Genomic DNA, 19,150 nt, shown 5'->3' with positions numbered 1-19,150 from the left:
TCGCGCTTTCGTTGATGTACATTGCCTCTGAAAAGAGGGCTTGAACCGTCAAAGGAACTGGCTTGTTTCTCAATCATGAGGCTTTGTGTAGATGTTACTTGCACATCTTGGCGCCGAAGGGAGAACACACGCATCTCTACGGGGCCGTCACCGCATTGTTCGCTCCCAAACTTTGGCGGCTGTCCTTGTCTGTGCATCCGCTTAGTTTGCGTTTGTGTGTAGCGGTATAATATTTGCTTGCCCGTTCAGCGAGACGCCCCTTCTTGGTAACCACTTTCTTGAAGGTTCGAACACCCTTAGTTCGAATGACACGCACACTACTGAACCCTCCCTCACAACGCACTAATAGACGCACTTCTCAGTAATGACTTAGCCTTCTTGTCGAGGAAACAACGCCGAACACCAAACCTAAAAGAAAGAAAAGAAAAGCCAGGAGAGAGCTATACAAACTTTTATTCCGTTTTAATTGTTCTGTTTCTCCCGTAATCGACTTCAGTCTTCATAATCCTCACTTCAGTTTGGCATACTTATTCTTGGCCAGTGGCGAAGGCTGGGCAGGTACCTAACAGCACATCCGGTGTTGCAGGTTTCGAGTGACGTAAGTTGCCTCCGCGGCAAGACCGCATTCATCACCTACGGAGTGGCCGTAGTTGTCCATGATACAGAATCTGAAATATAACCGGTGACGAAACGACGAAAGGCAAGGGGGAAGAGTCATGGAAAGCATCGCCTTAATAAATTGAATATATAAAGTCTAATCAAAGCCATATATGTAGCTTTTGAATGTATCAGAAGGCGTTTTCAGCTCCAAAAGATAATTTGTTCGCTGATGACAAAGCGAGGGGTAACAGCACGGCTCCGTCTCAAGGGAAATTGCTTGAGATAGCGCAATAAATTAAATACGCCATTATACGTTGCTTAAGAAAATGATGGCTGCGTGGCGCCATAACTATAGGATCTCATGCATGGTCATCACTGGCGAAATTTCGGAAGGTGCATGTCACGTGCCTGTCACATGGGGACAAGTGTATTTTCTTTATTGTTTTATTGTAGTTTCAGTAGTTCTCAAATAAAAGCAGGAGACACACACTAAATTTCATTACCAGCATACCCTATGAGAGGAGGTCACCGGTTCTGCTATCTATGTTTGGTTACTAAAAGAACCTTTAACTTCGGCAGCAACAAGACATTTTCCATCTTATAAGTGATACTTGTAAATGTAGATTCACCTAATTTGTGTTCATATTATTTGCTAACTTTCCTCTGAGCGCGACCTTATTGTTCGAATTCTCTATATGCTCCTTTGGGCTGTCGCCGCTACGCTATGACAGTAAACTTATTTTTAAAATGCTTGACATTTTATTCGCCTGCGCACGGTGTACTGTGATTTTTGAGAGCTATATACTGCCCAGTAGCTCAGACATGTAAGCGAATGTTCCTTGAGAATTTTGGTGATCATGTCAAACTTAATAAGTACGTTTATTTTAGACTTTTGAATGACAACAAAGAAGTTATCATCGCGGGAAAATCGCGTGCACGTGTGTTCATACCCCTCTGCGGAAAAGCACGAGAACTGAAGTGGTGAGTAAGCCTCCTGGCTAACTTGAGTCTCAGCTACTTCTCACCTGCTGTATAGAGAAGATGGTCTCCTGAAGAAACGTTTGAGTATTTTGGCAGGTAATTGAACAATGTCTTGGGGAAATATCATCTAGAGGTGTGTCACAGTGTCAGGAACAAATATTTATTGGTTTGACTCGCTGTTGCTTAAGATTTCCTTCAATTTTTGTTTGTTTGAAATGTGTACGGGAATTCTCCATGAAAATATATCTTTGCAATGGTAATGTTCAATCGAATCATGCTTTCAGCTTACAAGTTCAAATGAGAAAAACTTACGAACTGCTAAAAGCAGAAATACAAGATACGCTAAATCTCGCAATTGAAGGCTGTGGCTCTGTTTGCTTCTACGTAGTCCACGTTACCTAAAGTATAAACATTCGAGACGTTCTTTCCAGGAAAATAATCATATAAGGCTATCAATAAAACTTTGACGCTGGAAAATTGACAAACCCCTAACAGGGAAAAAGGGAGGGTTCGGTCTAAAATCAAGTGGTCATTTTTAGACCATCATATCTATGTTGTAGTTTAATATTGTTTGTTTTGTTTGTCATGTTACCTTGTATTCGTTGCAGGTTTTATGACCTTGGGCACACCGTCATCGGTGTGGAATTCGTGGAAGAGTGCGTGCGCAGCTATTTCACCGAGAGTGGTCTGCAACTGGAAGAGGCCACTTGTCCCATTATTAACTGCAAAATATTCAGGGTAGGCAGTTTTCCGACCTAGAGTCTTCAGATACAGCATTGCAAGAAGCGTGGAAAAAATTATCATTTGACCTTCCTCATGTTGAAATAAAGCCTACATTTTGTTGCCCCCAAACTCATCTACACTCCTTCTGGGGCAATTTACAATAATTAGCATCATGATCGCAGTTTTTGACATCAAAATCTAAAAGGCATATGATAGAGTAACTTTTTTCTGAAATATAAAATATGCGTATGGGCCAGTCCTACTCAGGCTCTCGGATTACTTTCAACTCTTATTATTTGAGGTTGAACATCTTCTTTCACATTTTTTTTTCTCACAGAAAGTCTTTTGAGGAAAGAAACTATGGGAGAACGTAAACTTGTGAGTACACATGGGAGGAAACTTTGAGTACGGCAAACAAGCATACTCAGCCTTAGGTATACTAATGTACTTATGACATTGTTGCCAGAACATTTTCCACCAGATATGGAATGCTTGATGCATGAACCACACACACACACACACACACACACACATACACACACACACGCATATATATATATATATATATATTCATTTATTTATATATATATTTGTAAATTGGTATCTACGATCGAAACTGTTAAACAGGTATTACAAGTCATATTACAGAAGATACTAATTCCCTTCTTGAGCATAGGCTAAGTCTCTGTGACGAACAGTCAACGGTGCTGCCTTTGATGTCTTATATTCTCAACTACCATCGCTTACTGGTATTAATAATGGGTGTCAATTAGTAAAGCGTCTCGTGAATAAACCATGTGGAATTGGCGGAGATGAAAGGAAAAAATGTCGTACATGTTTTTTGCCCCATGCTGGATGTGCGATGGAGGAGCTCTGCAGACACGTTTCTCATTCAGTATGCCACATTGGTATGGGGAACAGACATGCCGCGGGAAAGTCATAAGAAAGCTACATAGACATTCAGCATAGCCATGGCGGCGGGCAGCAAACACACATGAGGGGAACTACAAAGAAGCGATAAGCAGAACCCGTGTCTTTTTGCTGCGCGATCGCAGTGGACACCTAGCTCATGCCCATCGTCTAACGTTACACGGCGCTGCCCTGCTCCTCAGACCCCCGGTGACGCCCTCTAGACCAGGCTGTTCACGTCTGCACATAGGACAGGCCGGACGGTATTATAATGATTGCTTAAGAGAGCATGGCATGAATATGACAGAGTAGTGTGACGACCCTCTGTCTCTCCACTGTCATGAATGTGGTGACGCTCCTTTGAAGATTGTGTTTTTGTCCAAGCACAAAGATAAATGTACGCTGAATGACTGAGGAATAGCCTATCCACCGGTGTGGTCAAAGTTGTGTGAGCACCCGTTCTTTCGACCTGTATAATAAAGGAACCGCACTTTTTGAAAGCTTGGTTTAACTTATTGATCAGGTGCGGCAATACCGTGCATGGTGCATAAATTTGATTTTTTTTGTTCTAGGAATAGATTGGTGAAGTTAACGCATCGTGTCGTCAACGTCTCCCTTCTGTCCTCTTCAGATGCTGCTAAATATATTATCCAATCAATAGCGTAAATTATGTTACTGGATAAGTTATCACGGAAAGCTTGCATGAAATTGTTTCACGAAGCCTTTTGTACACATCATACAAATGTGTTTACAGGACTGCCACTGTGCTTCACATGTTCGACGACGCACGTCTGTCGGCAGGGGTAATCATCGCATGTAGATGTGTCTTAATTTCGGAACAGATGACGGTGAATTAACTATTGTGGTCTTGCGCTCCAGTTGATTCAGTGAACGCCTAGAGCGGCTGTTAATTTTTCTCTCTCCTCTTGCATATTTCTACGCCTGTTTTCTGAAAAGTGCACGCAGGGTAGTAAATTGGAAACTTGTGCTCGGTTAAACTCCCTGCTTCTCCTCTCTCTCTGTCTGTCACTCTCCTGAGAAACGTGTTGTGAAGATTGCCATAGTCAGCAAATCACAGCAAAATAAATGACAAAGCTTTCGTGGCTGCAATTTTAAGCAGTCAAAAATAAAAAAAGGTCTGCAATCGTACTTCCGTAGAAGCATTGTCTGACAAAGAGAGAGAGAGCAAGCAAGGAAAAAAAAGGGCAGGAGGTCAAGCAGGCGAGCACCAGGTTTGCTGCCCTACATTTGTGGTGGGAGAAAGCGGAATCGAAAGAGGAAACGAGGGAGAGAGAAACCACTGAGTGCGTGTGAGAGGATGTACAGGGATAATATAAACGGTCTCTTAAGCTGGTGCTGTTCAAGTAGTGTACTAGCGCGTGAATCGCACTTCGTTCCCATGACGGGTGAAGCCACGGTCCGAGTATATTTGACTCGGAGAACGGTCTTGAGTCCAATCTGTTTAAAGTGGTCCTCAAACAGAGCGCTGTAGGTCGTAGCGTGGCAGGTTCACAATAGGTGCTCTCTAGTTTTCTTGCCCCAACAAGAATCGCACATGGGGCTCTCGGCCATTCCGACAGGATAGGAGTAGGCGTATGTGAATGCTATTCCCATGCACAAGCGGCAGAGCAAGGTTGTTAAGCCGGCGGGGGGAAGGCTAGATGGCAGTTGTAGCCGCAGCATAGGGCCGAGCTTATACAAATGGCAATTGAATGCTCTCGAACTACAGAAATCTTCCATTTTTTGCTTGCCAGCAGGCGAAGTTGCCTGGCAGCGTCTTACCTTGCCAAAGGAATTGGACGCATCTGGTTGTCTTCCTGGGCAAACCGGGCAGCCCTGTCAGCAAAGTTGTTGCCGACGATGCTCCAGTGAGCAGGAATCCACTGAAAGATATTGTTGTGTCCTGTTTCCAGAGCATGGTGTTGTGATTACCTGATGTCGGATATCATCTGCTCGTAAGCTCTGTGATGTAATTCAGACTTGATAATGTGAAGAGCTTCCTTAGAGTCACAAAGCACAACCCATATCTCTGTCGGCTCTTCGGTGACGTACGTCAGTGGAATGGAAAGCTGCGAGTTCTGCTGACGTAGATGTAGACCTGTGCGACAATTTGACTTTGACCGTAACTTGCTTAGCTGGAACGACGAATGCGGCAGTTGAGGTGGTAGGTGAGGTCGAACCGTCGGCAAATATATGTATGCGGTCTTGATACTTCTTATGCAGTAACAGGAGCGTTAACTGCTATAGAGTTGGCGATGGATGATTGGCCTTCTTAGGAATTCCGGAAATAGCAAAATTCACTTGAGGCGGTCGCAGGCACCACAGGGTAGATGACGGCTTCGGTGCCGGTGTATAAGATTCACTCTCGATGAGCGCTTCTCACTTTCGAAAAGGTCACTTGAGGTCTCTCGGCTGGTAGTGAGGCTAAGTGATGGTTGAAGATCCTTGACAGATAACGAATGTGCGCTCTGACAGTATCGACAGCCACCTGTGTCTGCATTATATGGTATCCCGCGATGACAATTGTTGCTGTTGTTGAGGTGCACCGAGGCCGCACTAAACACGCGCGTAGGACTTGACCAAGTATGCTCTCGAAAGTGCGAATCTTCAGCTTGCATACATTTCGCAAAACTGGTAGACTAATGCAGGAGTCCGAGAAACAGTATCCTGTACAGCTGCAACATATAATCAAGTGGTGAACCCCAGTTCTTCCCGCAAAAAAACTTGAAGACCTGAATAACGGCAACTAGACGCATTGAGAGCCCCACGAGAGGTTGTGGTCAGGGATGACAGCCAGAAAGCGATACGCCTTAACATAGGACACAGCTTGACCATTGCATGAAATGGGATAAATCATCATCATCATCATCATCATCAGCCTGGTTACGCCCACTGCAGGGCAAAGGCCTCTCCCATACTTCTTCAACTACTCCCGTCATGTACTAATTGTGGCCATATCGTCCCTGCAAACTTCTTAATCTCATCCACCCACCTAGCTTTCTCCTGACCCCTGCTACGCTTTCCTTCCCTTGGAATACAGTCCGTAACCATTATGACCATCGGTGATCTTCTCTCCTCATTACATGTCCTGCCCATGCCCATTTCTTTTTCTTGATTTCAACTAAGATGTCATTACCTCGCCTTTGTTCCCTTACCCAATCTGCTATTTTCTTATCCCTTAACGGTACAACCCATCATTCTTCTTTCCATAGCTCGTTGTGTCATCCTCAATTTCAATAGAACCCTTTTCTTAAGCCTCCAGGTTTCTGCCCCCTACGTGAGTACTGGTAAGACACAGCTGTTATAAACTTTTCTCGTTAGGAATAATGGCAAGCTGCTGTTGATGATCTGAGAATGCCCGCCAAATGCACCCCAGCCTATTCTTATTCTTCTGATTATTTACGTCTTATGATCCGGATCCGCGGTCACTACCTGCCCTAAGTAGATGTATTCCCATATCACTTCCAGTGCCTCGCTACCTACTGTAAATGGCGGTTTCCTCCCGAGACTGTTAAACATTACTTTAGTTTTCTGCAGATTAATATTTAGGCCCACCCATCTGGTTTGCCTCTCCAGGTCAGTCAGCAAGCATCGCAATTGATCCCCTGAGTTACTAAGCAAGGCAATATCATCAGCGAATCGCAAGTTACTAAGGTGTTCTGCATTACCTTTTATTCCCAATTTTCCCCGACCCAGGTCTCTGAACACCTCCTGTAAACACGCTGTGAATAGCATTAGAGAGATCGTTTCTCCCGGTCAGACGCCTTTCTTAATTGGGATTTTGTTGCATTGTTCGTGGAGGACTACGGTGGCTTTGCAGCTGCTACAGATATCTTTCCGCATTTCTACATATGGCTCGTCTACACCCTGATTCCGTAATGCCTCCGTGACTGCTGAGGTTTCGACTGAATCAAACGATTTCTCGTAATCAATGAAAGCTATATATAAGGGTTGGTTATATTTCGCACATTTCTCTATCACCTGATTGATAGTGTGAATATTGTATATTGTTTAGTAGCCTTCACGGAATCCTGCCTGGTGCTTTGGCTGAGAGAAGTCTAAGGTGCACCTGACTCTATTTCCGATTACTTCAGTAAATACTTTGTAGGCAACGGACAGCAAGCCTATTGGTCTATAATTTTTCAAGTCTCTGGTGTCCTCTTTCCTATGAATTAGGATTATGTTAGAAGTCTTCCAAGACTACGGTACGCTAAATGTCCTGAGGTATTGAGTATAGAGGGCGGCCAGTTTTTCTAGAACAATCTGCCCACCATCCTTCAACAAATCTACTGTTAGCTGATCCTCCTGAGCTGCCTTCCCTCTTTGCATAGCTCCCAAGGCGTTCTTTGGCGTTACTTGTGGGATTTCAAATTCCGCTAGAATATTATCTGTTCCATTATCTTCATGGGTGCCACTGGTACTGTATAAATCTCTATAGAACTCCTCAGTCACTGGAACTATCTCATCCATATTACTAATTATATTGCCGGCTTTGTCTCTTAACGCATACATCTGATTCTTGCCAATTCCTAGTTTCTTCTTCACTACATTTAGGCTTCCTCCGTTCCTGAGAGCACGTTCAATTCTATCCTTAATATATGTTATGTCAGCTTATGTCAGCTGCCTTACGCTTGTTGATTAATTTCGAAAGTTCTGCCAGTTCTATTCTGGTTTAGGGTTAGAGGCTTTCATACATTGGGGTTTCTTGATCAGATATTTCGTCTTGTTTGTTTGCTTATTGGTATCCTGTCTAACGCAGTTACCACCGACTTCTATTGCACACTCATTAATGATGCCTATAAGAGTGTCGTTCATTGTTTCAGCACTAAGGCCCTCTTACTGAGGTAAGGCCGAATACATGTTCTGTAGGTTGATCCGGAATTCTTCTATTTTCCCTCTTACCGCTAACTCATCGATCGCCTTCTTATGTACGAGTTTCTTCCGTTCCCTCCTCAAGTCTAGGCTAATTCGTATTCTTACCATCCTGTGGTCACTGCAGCGCACCTTGCTGAGTACGTCCGCATCTTGTATGATGCCATGTTTAGCGAAGAATATAAAGTCTATTTCATTTCTAGTCTCGTCATTCGGGCTCCTCCACGTCCACTTTAAGCTATCCTGCTTGCGGAACAAGGTATTCATTATCCATATATTATCCTGTTCTGCAATGTCTACTAATTACTCTCCCGTGCTGTTCCTATTGCCTATGCCATATTCCCCACTGACTTCTCTCCACCCTGCTTCTTGCTACCTTGGCATTGAAGTCGCCCATCAGTATAGTGTATTTTGTTTTGACTTCAGCCATTGCCGCTTCCGCATCCTCTTGGAAGCTTTCAACTTCCTGGTCATCATGAAATGGGATACAATGACAATGCCATTTGTTTGCGCGTAAAGCCAACCATTGCGCACGTTTCAGTAGCCACACTGAGGCCTTCTTCTCGGAGATAAGATGCCGTCATGGTTGCCGTCCGCTGAAGCCTGGCTCATACCTGAGAGCGAGTCACCGCAGAGGCACATATGCAAATGTCATCGGCCTATATTTAGACGTGAACTGTGCGCAGTAACTACTCCGCTAGTCCTACCAGGACGTGGTTGAACATTATGGGACTTAACACTTCACACTTCCGCATAACACGACAGATGTTGTGTTCGGAAGTTTGGGCGTCTTTGGTCTGTAAGAAAAAGTGCGTCTCAGTCAAATAGTCTCGAATATATTATATGTCCGGCCACCAACACCCACAGCCTCAAGTGAGTTCAGTATGGCCTCATTGGTGCCGTTGTTCTATACTCCTTTGATATCTAGACAAAGTGCCACTGATAGGCGCTTTAGGTTTTTTTCTTCTTGGACCCAGTTTACGATATCAGTGACGTTGTCGATCAACTGGCGGCCTCAACTTAGGCCTGCAACGGCGTCCGAGTAAATGTTGTATCGCTCTAGGTACCATTCCAAACGAGCAAGAATAATTCTTTCTATCATTTTGCCGACGCAGCTTGAAAGCGCAATCGGAAGATATGGTGATAGATCAAGCGGAGACTTTGCAGGTCTAAGAATGGGGATCAAGCGGATCGATTTCCATCATTTCGGAGTGACGCCATTGTGCGAAGATACACTGTAGTAGTCGAGCAGCTCACCACGCGCGTCATGTCCAAGGTGATATAGGGCAGCGTATGTGATGCCATTTGGTCCTGGTGACGAAGAACGTCCGCAGTTCCCCAACATAGCGTCCAGCTCTTGGTAGGAAAATAGCACGTTCATTTCTCGTACACTTGCCAGAGGGATGTCATTCAGCGCTCCGTCAGTAATGATCAGGACGGACCCAGCTAAGCGCACACAAAACTCTTCAGCACCTTCAAGGTCCGAGCGGAGTTGGTAGAGTGCCAGAGCATCAAAGGGTTTCCTTTGATGCGGATGTGAGCGAATACTGCTAACCGTTCTCCATATTTGTGAGAGCAATTTTGAGGGATCAAGGAACTCAAAGTTTTCCAGCGCTTGTTTTCCAAATTCTCTATACGACGCTGGACTTTCTTTTGTATGCGTAGTGAAGTCCTCAGATCCAAGAGAGACTTCGTGCGTGGATACCTTCTCTCTGCCTGTCGGCGTGCCGCACCCAACCTCTCCAGTTCAATGTCCAAATCTGTTCGCCTTGCTGACCTTGTAAGGGAGCAGATGAATGCTCTCATTGCTTTTGCGATAGCACCTTCCATATTGAGCGAAAGGCCTTCATGACATGCGTCATCCACAGGCTGCTTAAATTTTGACCAATCAACTGTACGCAAGACAGTAGAGGAGCATTGCTAAGCTTCGCTAATCTTTATGCATGTTAAAATATGGTCGATACCATGTATTTCTATGTCTGTAAACCATTCGACGCTCGAGGCAAAGCGCCATGACACCTCTGTTAAGCCCAAGCAGCTTGTATAGGTCATGCCTCACAGAAATATTGGGCTGCCGTTATTGACAAAGTACATATCATGGTGGGTAGCAAAGGAGGCAAGACTCCTGCCTCTGGAATCACTTTTAGTGCTTCCCCATAGCTGGTGATGCCCGTAAACGTCACCTGTGATAACCTAGAGGCCATTGGTCATTAGTAATATTTTCCTATGTCTTTTGACGTCAAAGGGATTCGCTAGGGATATGTAGGCTCCAATTGGTGTAAAAACACAGCCTTCTTTTTGACATGCACGAATACGTATTGGTTGTCGTCCTGAGGTTCTATCGCATATGCGACATGTTAACTCCGTCCTTATCTAGATGATTAGTTTGGTGCGTGCACCGCATGTGGACGAGACCAGAGATTCGTAGCCACGCAGTCTGAGTGGAGTAGATGCATTTGGTTCGCAACTATCCAGTATGGGGAAGCGATTTGTGAAACTGAATTGACGAATGTCTTCTATACCGGTCTTGAGACCTCTGGCATTTCACTGAAAGATCGACGCACTGTAAACGTCAGTGCGGAAGGGGCTATTAGTCGAGCCATTATGCTTAAACGAAGCTAGCAAGCATTGGAATTAGTGGAGCCAGTCTTTGCAGAGCACTTCCAGCTGCTGTTGTTTTGCAGCTTCTTCAATATCACGCGCAATAAATTAATTAGGAATTGCTGCAATACAGCCACCTACCTTTCTTGGTGACACAAATCACGAACAGTAGACGCCGGGGGTAGCCTACCAAAAGTTTGCTCTGACTATGTTGATGAATGCTGTTGTTTTGGCAGGGCCGGTCATGATTCGGGACACGTGGTTTTCTTACTGGCCTTGTTCTTCGTGGTCCTTTCCACAGTGTCTGCCCTGGGCAGCAGAGGGAGGGCTGGTGTAGGAACTTCGCGATGAGATGAATGATCTTTCACCATCTTTTTCAAGTTGGCCATTTTCTTCTTAATATGTGGGCGATTCTTCGATGAAGCTTCTTGTTAAACACCGCAGTTGTAACAAGCCACATTTAGCTGGACCGTGGGGCTGGGCGCAGCGGGGGCATGTTCCCTGTATTTGACAGACACTGCTTACGTGTCCACGTTTCATGCATTTGCGGCATTGAAGAGGTTTCGGAATGAAAGGCCGCAATGCAAGACTGAAGTGTCCCACCTTAAAATGCGAGGGTATATATTTACCCTAAATGCAATCGTCACGCAGCGTGAACTTCCTAGCCGAGTAAAATACACAATGACTTCATCTTTCGCTGGCTTGATAAAAATCGGCAAGTCGTTAATAAGAATGACGAAGTCTACTTCGTAGATAACGCCAGTGACTACGTCAGATCCCAGAGGAATGTAAGAGCACACTGAAAGCCATTGAGGTCTGTTACGCTTCGTAGAGTGGTCAGAGCACCTGAATGTGGGAGATCAACCACAGTAGATTTTTTTTGGATGTTCACTCGAAAGTCCGATATTTCGTTTGGCACCAGGGCGTCCAGTGACATCGACGCCGATTGCATGTTAAGTAGCTTCAAGGTGATGGTAGGAAGCACGGGCACAGATATGATGGTATTGGGGTACGCCTCTGAGTGTGTCTTACTGCTCGCATGCTTGACGATAAAGACGTCCTAGTGTTTCTTCTCTTACCTCTGCGGCTCTGCACAAGATGGAAGTCGTCATAGGAATGGAAGAAGGCAAGATGGAATTCGTCATCTCCCTCACTGCTGAGAGAGCAAACGTGGGTTTCCTCGCCGTAGCTTTCACCCTGTTGACCAATTCCCTTCCTAGAGGCGTCCGCCGTCCCCGGTAGTCGTGCAGGTGGTCCACTTTCATCACCACCAAACTGGGAGCGAGGACCAGCGGATGCACTTTGGTTTTCACAGGAAAAATATGGAGCTAGAAAGAAGAGTGCTATATGAAAAATCAGTTCATCGTCTTCTCGGATGACAGAGGACCATCACTTCGCCTGCAGCCTTACTTGGTGGTTAAATAGCTTCCCAAAGAGAGCTTTGGCAAAGGGGAGGGAAGAGTAACGCACAAGGAAATTACAGGGTGTAATGCAAAATTACAATGCACGCAACTTTCAATAAAATGGCATTATATCTATAGCCAATGTAGAACCTCTTTGGCACACTCAGGCAGTTAGAATTATATGAATGACGTATGGTACAGTTAATAAATATGCCATAAAGCAAGGTTGAAACGAAACTGTGCGCGTTAGGTTAAGCGTCGCTTAGGAAAAAAATAACAACCTAATTGTGAAATAAAGTTCAAGAGCGATCTGGTACGAGCTTTAGCATGAGCATGTCGTTCCAGGAATGACAATTGACTACTGAAGTCGTGTATGATTATTGTACTACTCAGTCCACAAGCTTTTCCACTGAAGAAAAAAAAGCAATTGAAATTCTGCCAATAGATCCAAAATACACGTGACATAACGTGAGATGCATCGTTCTCGTGGAAAATTAGGTGGTATTAAAGTGCTTCCTTCTGACCAAGTTGTTCAAAGTAATTTCAACGGTCAGAGCAAAAGTATTATGTGCCATGATGCAACCTTACATGTTTCTTCGTTCCTTTCTTGTATAGACCGCAGATCATCGGCTGCAAGTGTTTATCTGCAACATTTTTCACTTTAAAAGGTAAATTACAGCTTGAGTCTGTGAATTATCGCTGTTTTTAACGTGATGGCAGCGTTAGTGAGTTATGTTTGTTAACAAGTGCAAACAAATATCATTCCTACGATGTCGGTGCTTTCATAGTAATGATGAAAATACGGTTGCCATATTACCGAGAATCTAAACAAATTAATTTGGAGTATTTACCCGATCAGAAAAAGTACGACTATCATTGAAATACTATTGCGATTGGAACGCTCGATTAAAGAATCGAAATGGAACACGGTGACGAACCTATGCTGTCAAAGAAACTAACGAGCAATTGAATACGTTGTTGCATGCCCTGTTGTCAATCTCTTGCCTTGTTTTCTGTTTCTCTTCTGTGACTAAAGACACATTGTTGGAGATAAAAGACTGTGCGATGATATTCAATGGTCCTCTTGTAGAAAGTCATAGTACTGTTTAAGCGTGTTTCCTTTTTCCTCGCACTAAATATTCAAAGGACATGTGGCATAAACCAGCCGTATGTATTTCACCGAATCTTAGTGGTATTAGTCTTTGTTGGCTTTGTGCTATAAGTAACCTTGAAAATAATTTTTGCAGTATGGGCCGGTGACGGAGGACATTTTCTGAGACTCCTGACTTTGTACATACACATTTCTGCAGGAATTGGCATAAAAATTGTAATAGCGTTTGACAAATGATTTGAAGCGAAATGTCCATTAGCTGCAGACTTTATATTATTTCTGCAGTGATAGAAAAGGACACTATCTGTAGAGATGTAGGACGTTTTTATGCTCGTAGAACGGTTAAAAAGGGAAATGTAAAGTTAAATTGCTCTCTTGGTACTCGTGTTCTTGTGCTACTAACGTAATATTGCGGCCTTTAACAAAGGGTGTATTGTGTGGATGAGTTTTATTAGAATGTCGCATAAATTAGCTGTAAGAGACCATGAATGTCCATATATTTATGGGCACTTCATCCTAAGATTGCGACACTCCAACTAGGCCCCTAAAACAGCGCTGATAAATTTGAGCTGTTTTGTGCATAGTCAAGCACTTATGGGTTAAGAGACCGGACAAGTGTGTATTAACCCAATTGTGGCTAAAAACGTTCGTCAGAAAACGTCATCATGTACTCATATTTTCAATACACGCATAGAACGACAAGAACGATAGACCCCTTGTATCGATGCGCAGAGCAACCAATTTATTGCGGTCGTGAGGATCACATTCACACGCTTTCCAATCTGTACAACAGGCATGTAAGAGAATCGTTCAAGCCAATAAAGAAGTAAAGTTCAACACTTTCCCCTTCCCCTGTCAAAAATGAAAAAAAAGCAAACTAAGTTTGTGGATTATAACGCTGCAGCTGAGCCAGCTTACAACGGAGCTGAACAGGAAATGTTTAGCGAAACCGTTTTTTGTGCTTGTTCATAATTTATGTCCAGTTTTCTTCATTTGTGCGAAAAAGAGTATATGTTTTTGGAAACACTAATTTCACTGGCACAGCAGGAGTCATTTTCTTCTGACTGCCGAAAATTGTTATGTAACCGCCCAGCGCCCACATAACCACTTCATTGAAGGCACGTAAAGAGGAGAGGGGTAGAAGGAACTTCGTGTAATTACGCATTCCTCACTGTGACATTCTAATAAATGGTACAGTTTTTTAAATGAAGAGTATCTCTTCATTACATTTTTCTTGCTTTCATAGGTCCATGCTCTTTGCATCATTCGGGCATACCCGTATCGTTTAGGTGCCACAAACTTGTGTCATTGATGTTGGCGTCTGGGCACATAGATTGCTCCGGACCCAATACTTTCCCGTGCGACGTGCCCCATTTGACCTTCTAACTAGGGCCTCAGGCGTTGCCGAATGTACATTTGAATCAAGGGACGTGCACGATTCTGTACAAAATCTTTGTTCGATCATTTCAATTTACTGCCTTTGACAGGACAATTCCCTTTGCTACTATTTTGTTTCCACTTTCATTTAGGTTAGAAGATCAGTGCGTTAGGATTGGATGACAACGGCTCGCATCATTCTAAATTTTGCTGCCACAGATTGTTGAGCGACTACTCCGATGCTTACATTAGGCTCCTGCACAGGAAAGTTTCCAAACGCGAAGAAAAGAAAAAAAGAATTCTCTTTACAAACGAGGATCTTAGGTTTATTCATATAGTGGTATATTTCTCGGATAACCCCGACAACTAAAGTAATTTTCTGCCGAAGAAAGCTAGCTCGACAATATAGAAATTCGGGAATGAACATTAAAATTGATAATCCACGCAATAGGTTTTCTGATACAGACGTGTGAAAAAGACTTCACAGGTTACAGAAAGCCCTCATTACTGAAAGAAACATCAGAGTGATTTGATCAATTATCTGCTAAGGTAAATAAATCAGGGCCTTCCTTAATGTACATACCATTCTGCTGAAGGACTGATCAACATATTTAACGAGTAAGATCATTGAAAATCATTGGGAAACTTACTCAAGGTCAGCTTGCTTACGCCACCGAGCAAAAACAGAAGACAGGGCTACACCTTAACATTGGCGTTGCTCATATAGAAACATAAAAATGTACCGTTATCCCCCTGTGCAGAACTCGCGAACATCCAGAAAAGTAAAAAACAATGCTCTAGAACTAGAGTTCTGATTGGCCAGTCGCCTGCACAAGTGAATATTGATTTTAACAGTGCATAAAAAGAGGCTACGTAAATTCAATAAATGTAGCAACTGGTGAGATTGTCATGAATATTCGTCTAGACAAGCAGGATGCAAAATATCTGTATCGTTCTTTTGTTCAGCTTTTTGTATTTACCTTTTCGCAGGGAGTGTGTTGGACCTGTGGACATTGTTTGGGATAGATCTGGATTTACAGCCATAAGACTCGAGGACCGCGCCAGGTAATGTAAAGAAATAAGTTTAATCGTACTCCTTTATGGGAAGAACAATGGGGGTATGCAGAAACAATGTACTTTGCAGCATCTACAACTTAATTTGAATTCGCTTGCGAGCAAGTCATGTTTAGAACAAGTGGATATTTAGAACGCAACGTACCTATAAATATACAGTGTTCAACGGTGACTCAATTTTATATATAGTTATCATTTTATGTAGAGTACTCAGCGTACGAATATTTTTCTGAGGTTGTCTTAACAGGCAGTCAGCTACGTGCCTTGGAAGTCCCGGGCGTCCTCATTCTTGTAATAGCGGCGGTGTGAAACAGTTTAAATAAGAGCTTCTTTCTATCAAGGACCATAAAAAGCAGTGGTAGAGTGTTAGTGCATATTTGTTTTTGCAAGTCTATCATTATTGTCTGACAAAGAGGCGGAGCGCAATAGCTCAGACGTAGTTATGCTAATTAACTTAGACCAGCAAGAAAGATACACTACGAAAAAAGTTACGCGACTGATCCTAATTGAAGATTTCAAGCCAATCATCCGAATTAGGATCACTCACCGGACACTTCTTGTTCAAAAAAGTTAAATAGCAGAATTTCAGTTTTTTCCTCTATATATTACCTCCAACTAGTTTAAAATATAGGCGGCTATGATAAACCTAACACCGAAGAAACTGTTAAATTTCAGTACTTAACAACTTTTTTGAAATTTCAAATGCCCCATTTGTTAAACTCCTCATAGAATATTGCCTATTGTGCTCAGGCTCTTTCTACAGCATTTTACTACGCTAATAAGCACATAGCTTTGCTTGACAGTCTTCGTGGAAAGCACCACTAAAAGACTGTCATTCGCTTTCTCTAAACCATAATATCCTTGAGCGGGTGAGTTCAATTCTATACTTGGGTGTCTCACTAGACGAGCATCTTCATTGGAAGCCTCAGATTGCATTGCTGTGTAAAACGTTGAGCAAGGCTTGTTTTATGCTGTATAAATGCCGTTATTACTTCGACACTGCCACTCCGAGAACAATTTACTTTAGCATATTCCATATCCATCTATCCTACTGTATTGCATCTTGTGGTAATACTTACGTTTCATACGTTGAACCTATCATACTTCTTCAGAAAAGGGCCTTGCGAGTTATGACTTTTTCGGAATACAATGCTAAATCAATGCCGCTGTTTCCAAGTTTAAATATACTGCCTTTTAATTTATTACTGAATCTTAAATCTACATTGCACATTCATAACAGCATAACCACTAACTGTCCTTTGAGTGTATCACACTTTTTACACTCCAGAAGCAATACACGCAGCGCTCTTAAGGGAAATTTTCTCTTGCCAAAAATGCATAATGTATATGGAAGGCGAAGGTTAAGCAACACTGGAGCACTCCTATGGAACAGCTTACCAACAGAAGTAAAACAAGCAAAATGTTTTTCACTATCAGTGAAATCCCATTATCACTCATTACTATTATCTGCATAGTTTTCTTCTGGATTGTATACACATGTTTACCCTTTTCACTTGCACTGTATAATTTACTAAATACAAATTCCTTTCTGTTGGTTTCTCGTAGCTAATAGACGTACCCTGCCTTGTGTTCTAATTGAATGTTTATGTATATATGACTTACTTATACTTCTTCGTATTGATGTTAAGAATGTGAATTAATAACTAGCATGGATCCCAACTAGCCTTGAGCTAGGGATACAGATGTCCTGTACAACATTTCCTGTGTACTTTCCTATTTTAAATAAACTTTGAAACTTAAAAAAAAAGCGCTTCCATATGTGCGCTTGGAGTTCTAAGTGAGCTGGAGGGAGTAGGCTTAGAGGCTTTATTAAAGAGAAAATCAGACATCCACCCGTTCGTAGCAAATGCTACAAAGGAAACCATATGGGTTCATTTGTAGAGCTCCCTCAATCTTGCGGGGTTTTGCAGAACTATTACGTCAAACTCTTGTCTTTGCTTGAAGTTGTTGACAAATTCGACTTCGCCCTGTCATCTGCTAGCCGCCTGGTTAGCTCAGATGGCAGAGCGGCTGCCCCAGAAAAGCAGTGGTTCCGACTTCAACTCCCGGACCAGCACGAATTTTTCTTCAACAGCGAGGCTTTTCTATCGAGGAACCCGTATGGTTTCCTTTGTAGCATTTGCTACTAGCGGGTGGATGTCTGATTTTGCCTTTAATAAATACGTCCCTCCACCTTGCGGGTTTCCGCAGAACTATTACGCTAGATTCAGAGGCAATGTCACTTGCAAACACAATACTATGCCATACATAGCTCGGAGTTTCTCCTGTTTCAGTGATCATAGCCCCTGCGCCATCAATCACAAGTGTTACGGAAAAATAAATTTACGAATTAAGCAAAAAAAAAGGGGGGGGGTGTTCGCACAGAAGGCAACCTGTGTTGAACGCATCCAACCTGTGGAGAAGGCACCCTGCTTCTCTAGACGAATGTTCACGATAGTCTCATCGCCTGTTCCATTTATTGAACTTATGCAGCAACTACTTATCCTCAAAAACAAGATGTAGAGAGGACACTTCATCTTTAAAGCGAAGCTTTCTTTGCATTTTCCTTTGACTTTACCGCTTCTCCTGCGAATAGGTCGTCTCGAAAGCGTGTCGTACTGAAAATAATGTTCCGATCATTCAATAGCCCATTACAGGAGAAAGGCCTCTCCCATAATTATCGAACTAGCCTCGGTATTAAGTAATTGTGGCCATGTCGTCCCTGCAAACTTCTTGAGCTCATCCGCCCATATAACGTTATGCCACCCCCTGCTACGCTTGCCTTCACTTGGAATCCAGTGCGTATCTCTTAATGACCGTCGGCTATCTTCCCTCCTCATTACATGCCCTGAGCCAATGGACATTACATGTCCATTGCCATCATTGCTTACTTTCTGCTACAGTCTTATACAATAGGACAGTACGGGACATTGTGCAAATAAAAACTACACAGGATGTGTTTTAGCTGCATCCAATGTTTAAACATTTCCTGTTACAGACAGCACAGTTGTAATCCTCCATTTATATTACTGGGTGCGGTGGCCATTGCTTATACGACAAATAAGAATACCAAACAAAAACTTAACTAATTACGGTAATCACGTTTCTACTTATTAACTTTATGGCCACGCTTTCAATCTACCAATCATAGCTGGTGAGTTCGCAAGGCGTATCGACTTGGAACGAATTCTCTGGACTGTACCAGTTTCCTGATCTTAATTTTGTGTGTCTGATCAAATGCGTTGTAGTCCGGATTGCTATTTTAAAGAAAACGCTGTTTTATTCATTGAAGCACAAAATTACCTGGAACATCAATGCATTTCGTCTGACATTCTGAAAATTTTTAATTTGAAACTGGTGCACCATTGTGAATTCGTTCGAAGCGAATACGCCATGCGAATTCGTAGATTAAAATAGGGTCATAATGGTAATAATTAGTAGGGAATTAGCAGGTTGTATTACTTGCCTAATTAAGCTTTTGATTTTCCGCAGAAGTAAT

The 19,150-nt window shown here is 42.9% G+C and overlaps 1 protein-coding gene across 1 annotated transcript in view; it reads left to right on the top strand.

Annotated features, from left to right (window-relative positions):
- Positions 1 to 15,619, top strand: part of LOC139060478 (probable thiopurine S-methyltransferase) — a 51,426-nt gene extending 35,807 nt beyond the window's left edge. The window contains exons 2-4 of the mRNA XM_070539620.1: positions 1,489 to 1,581; positions 2,190 to 2,319; positions 15,568 to 15,619. Of these exons, the coding sequence (XP_070395721.1) occupies positions 1,489 to 1,581; positions 2,190 to 2,319; positions 15,568 to 15,603 (259 nt within the window). The 3' untranslated portion in view covers positions 15,604 to 15,619. The remainder of the gene's footprint in view (positions 1 to 1,488; positions 1,582 to 2,189; positions 2,320 to 15,567) is intronic.
- The last annotated feature ends 3,531 nt before the right edge of the window (positions 15,620 to 19,150 follow it).

The sequence above is a fragment of the Dermacentor albipictus genome, chromosome 5 (assembly GCF_038994185.2).
Source record: "Dermacentor albipictus isolate Rhodes 1998 colony chromosome 5, USDA_Dalb.pri_finalv2, whole genome shotgun sequence".
In the NCBI taxonomy this organism is placed as follows: Eukaryota; Metazoa; Arthropoda; class Arachnida; order Ixodida; family Ixodidae; genus Dermacentor; species Dermacentor albipictus.
Note: the sequence above shows the minus strand (reverse complement) of the source record. Positions and strands in the feature narration are given on the sequence as shown.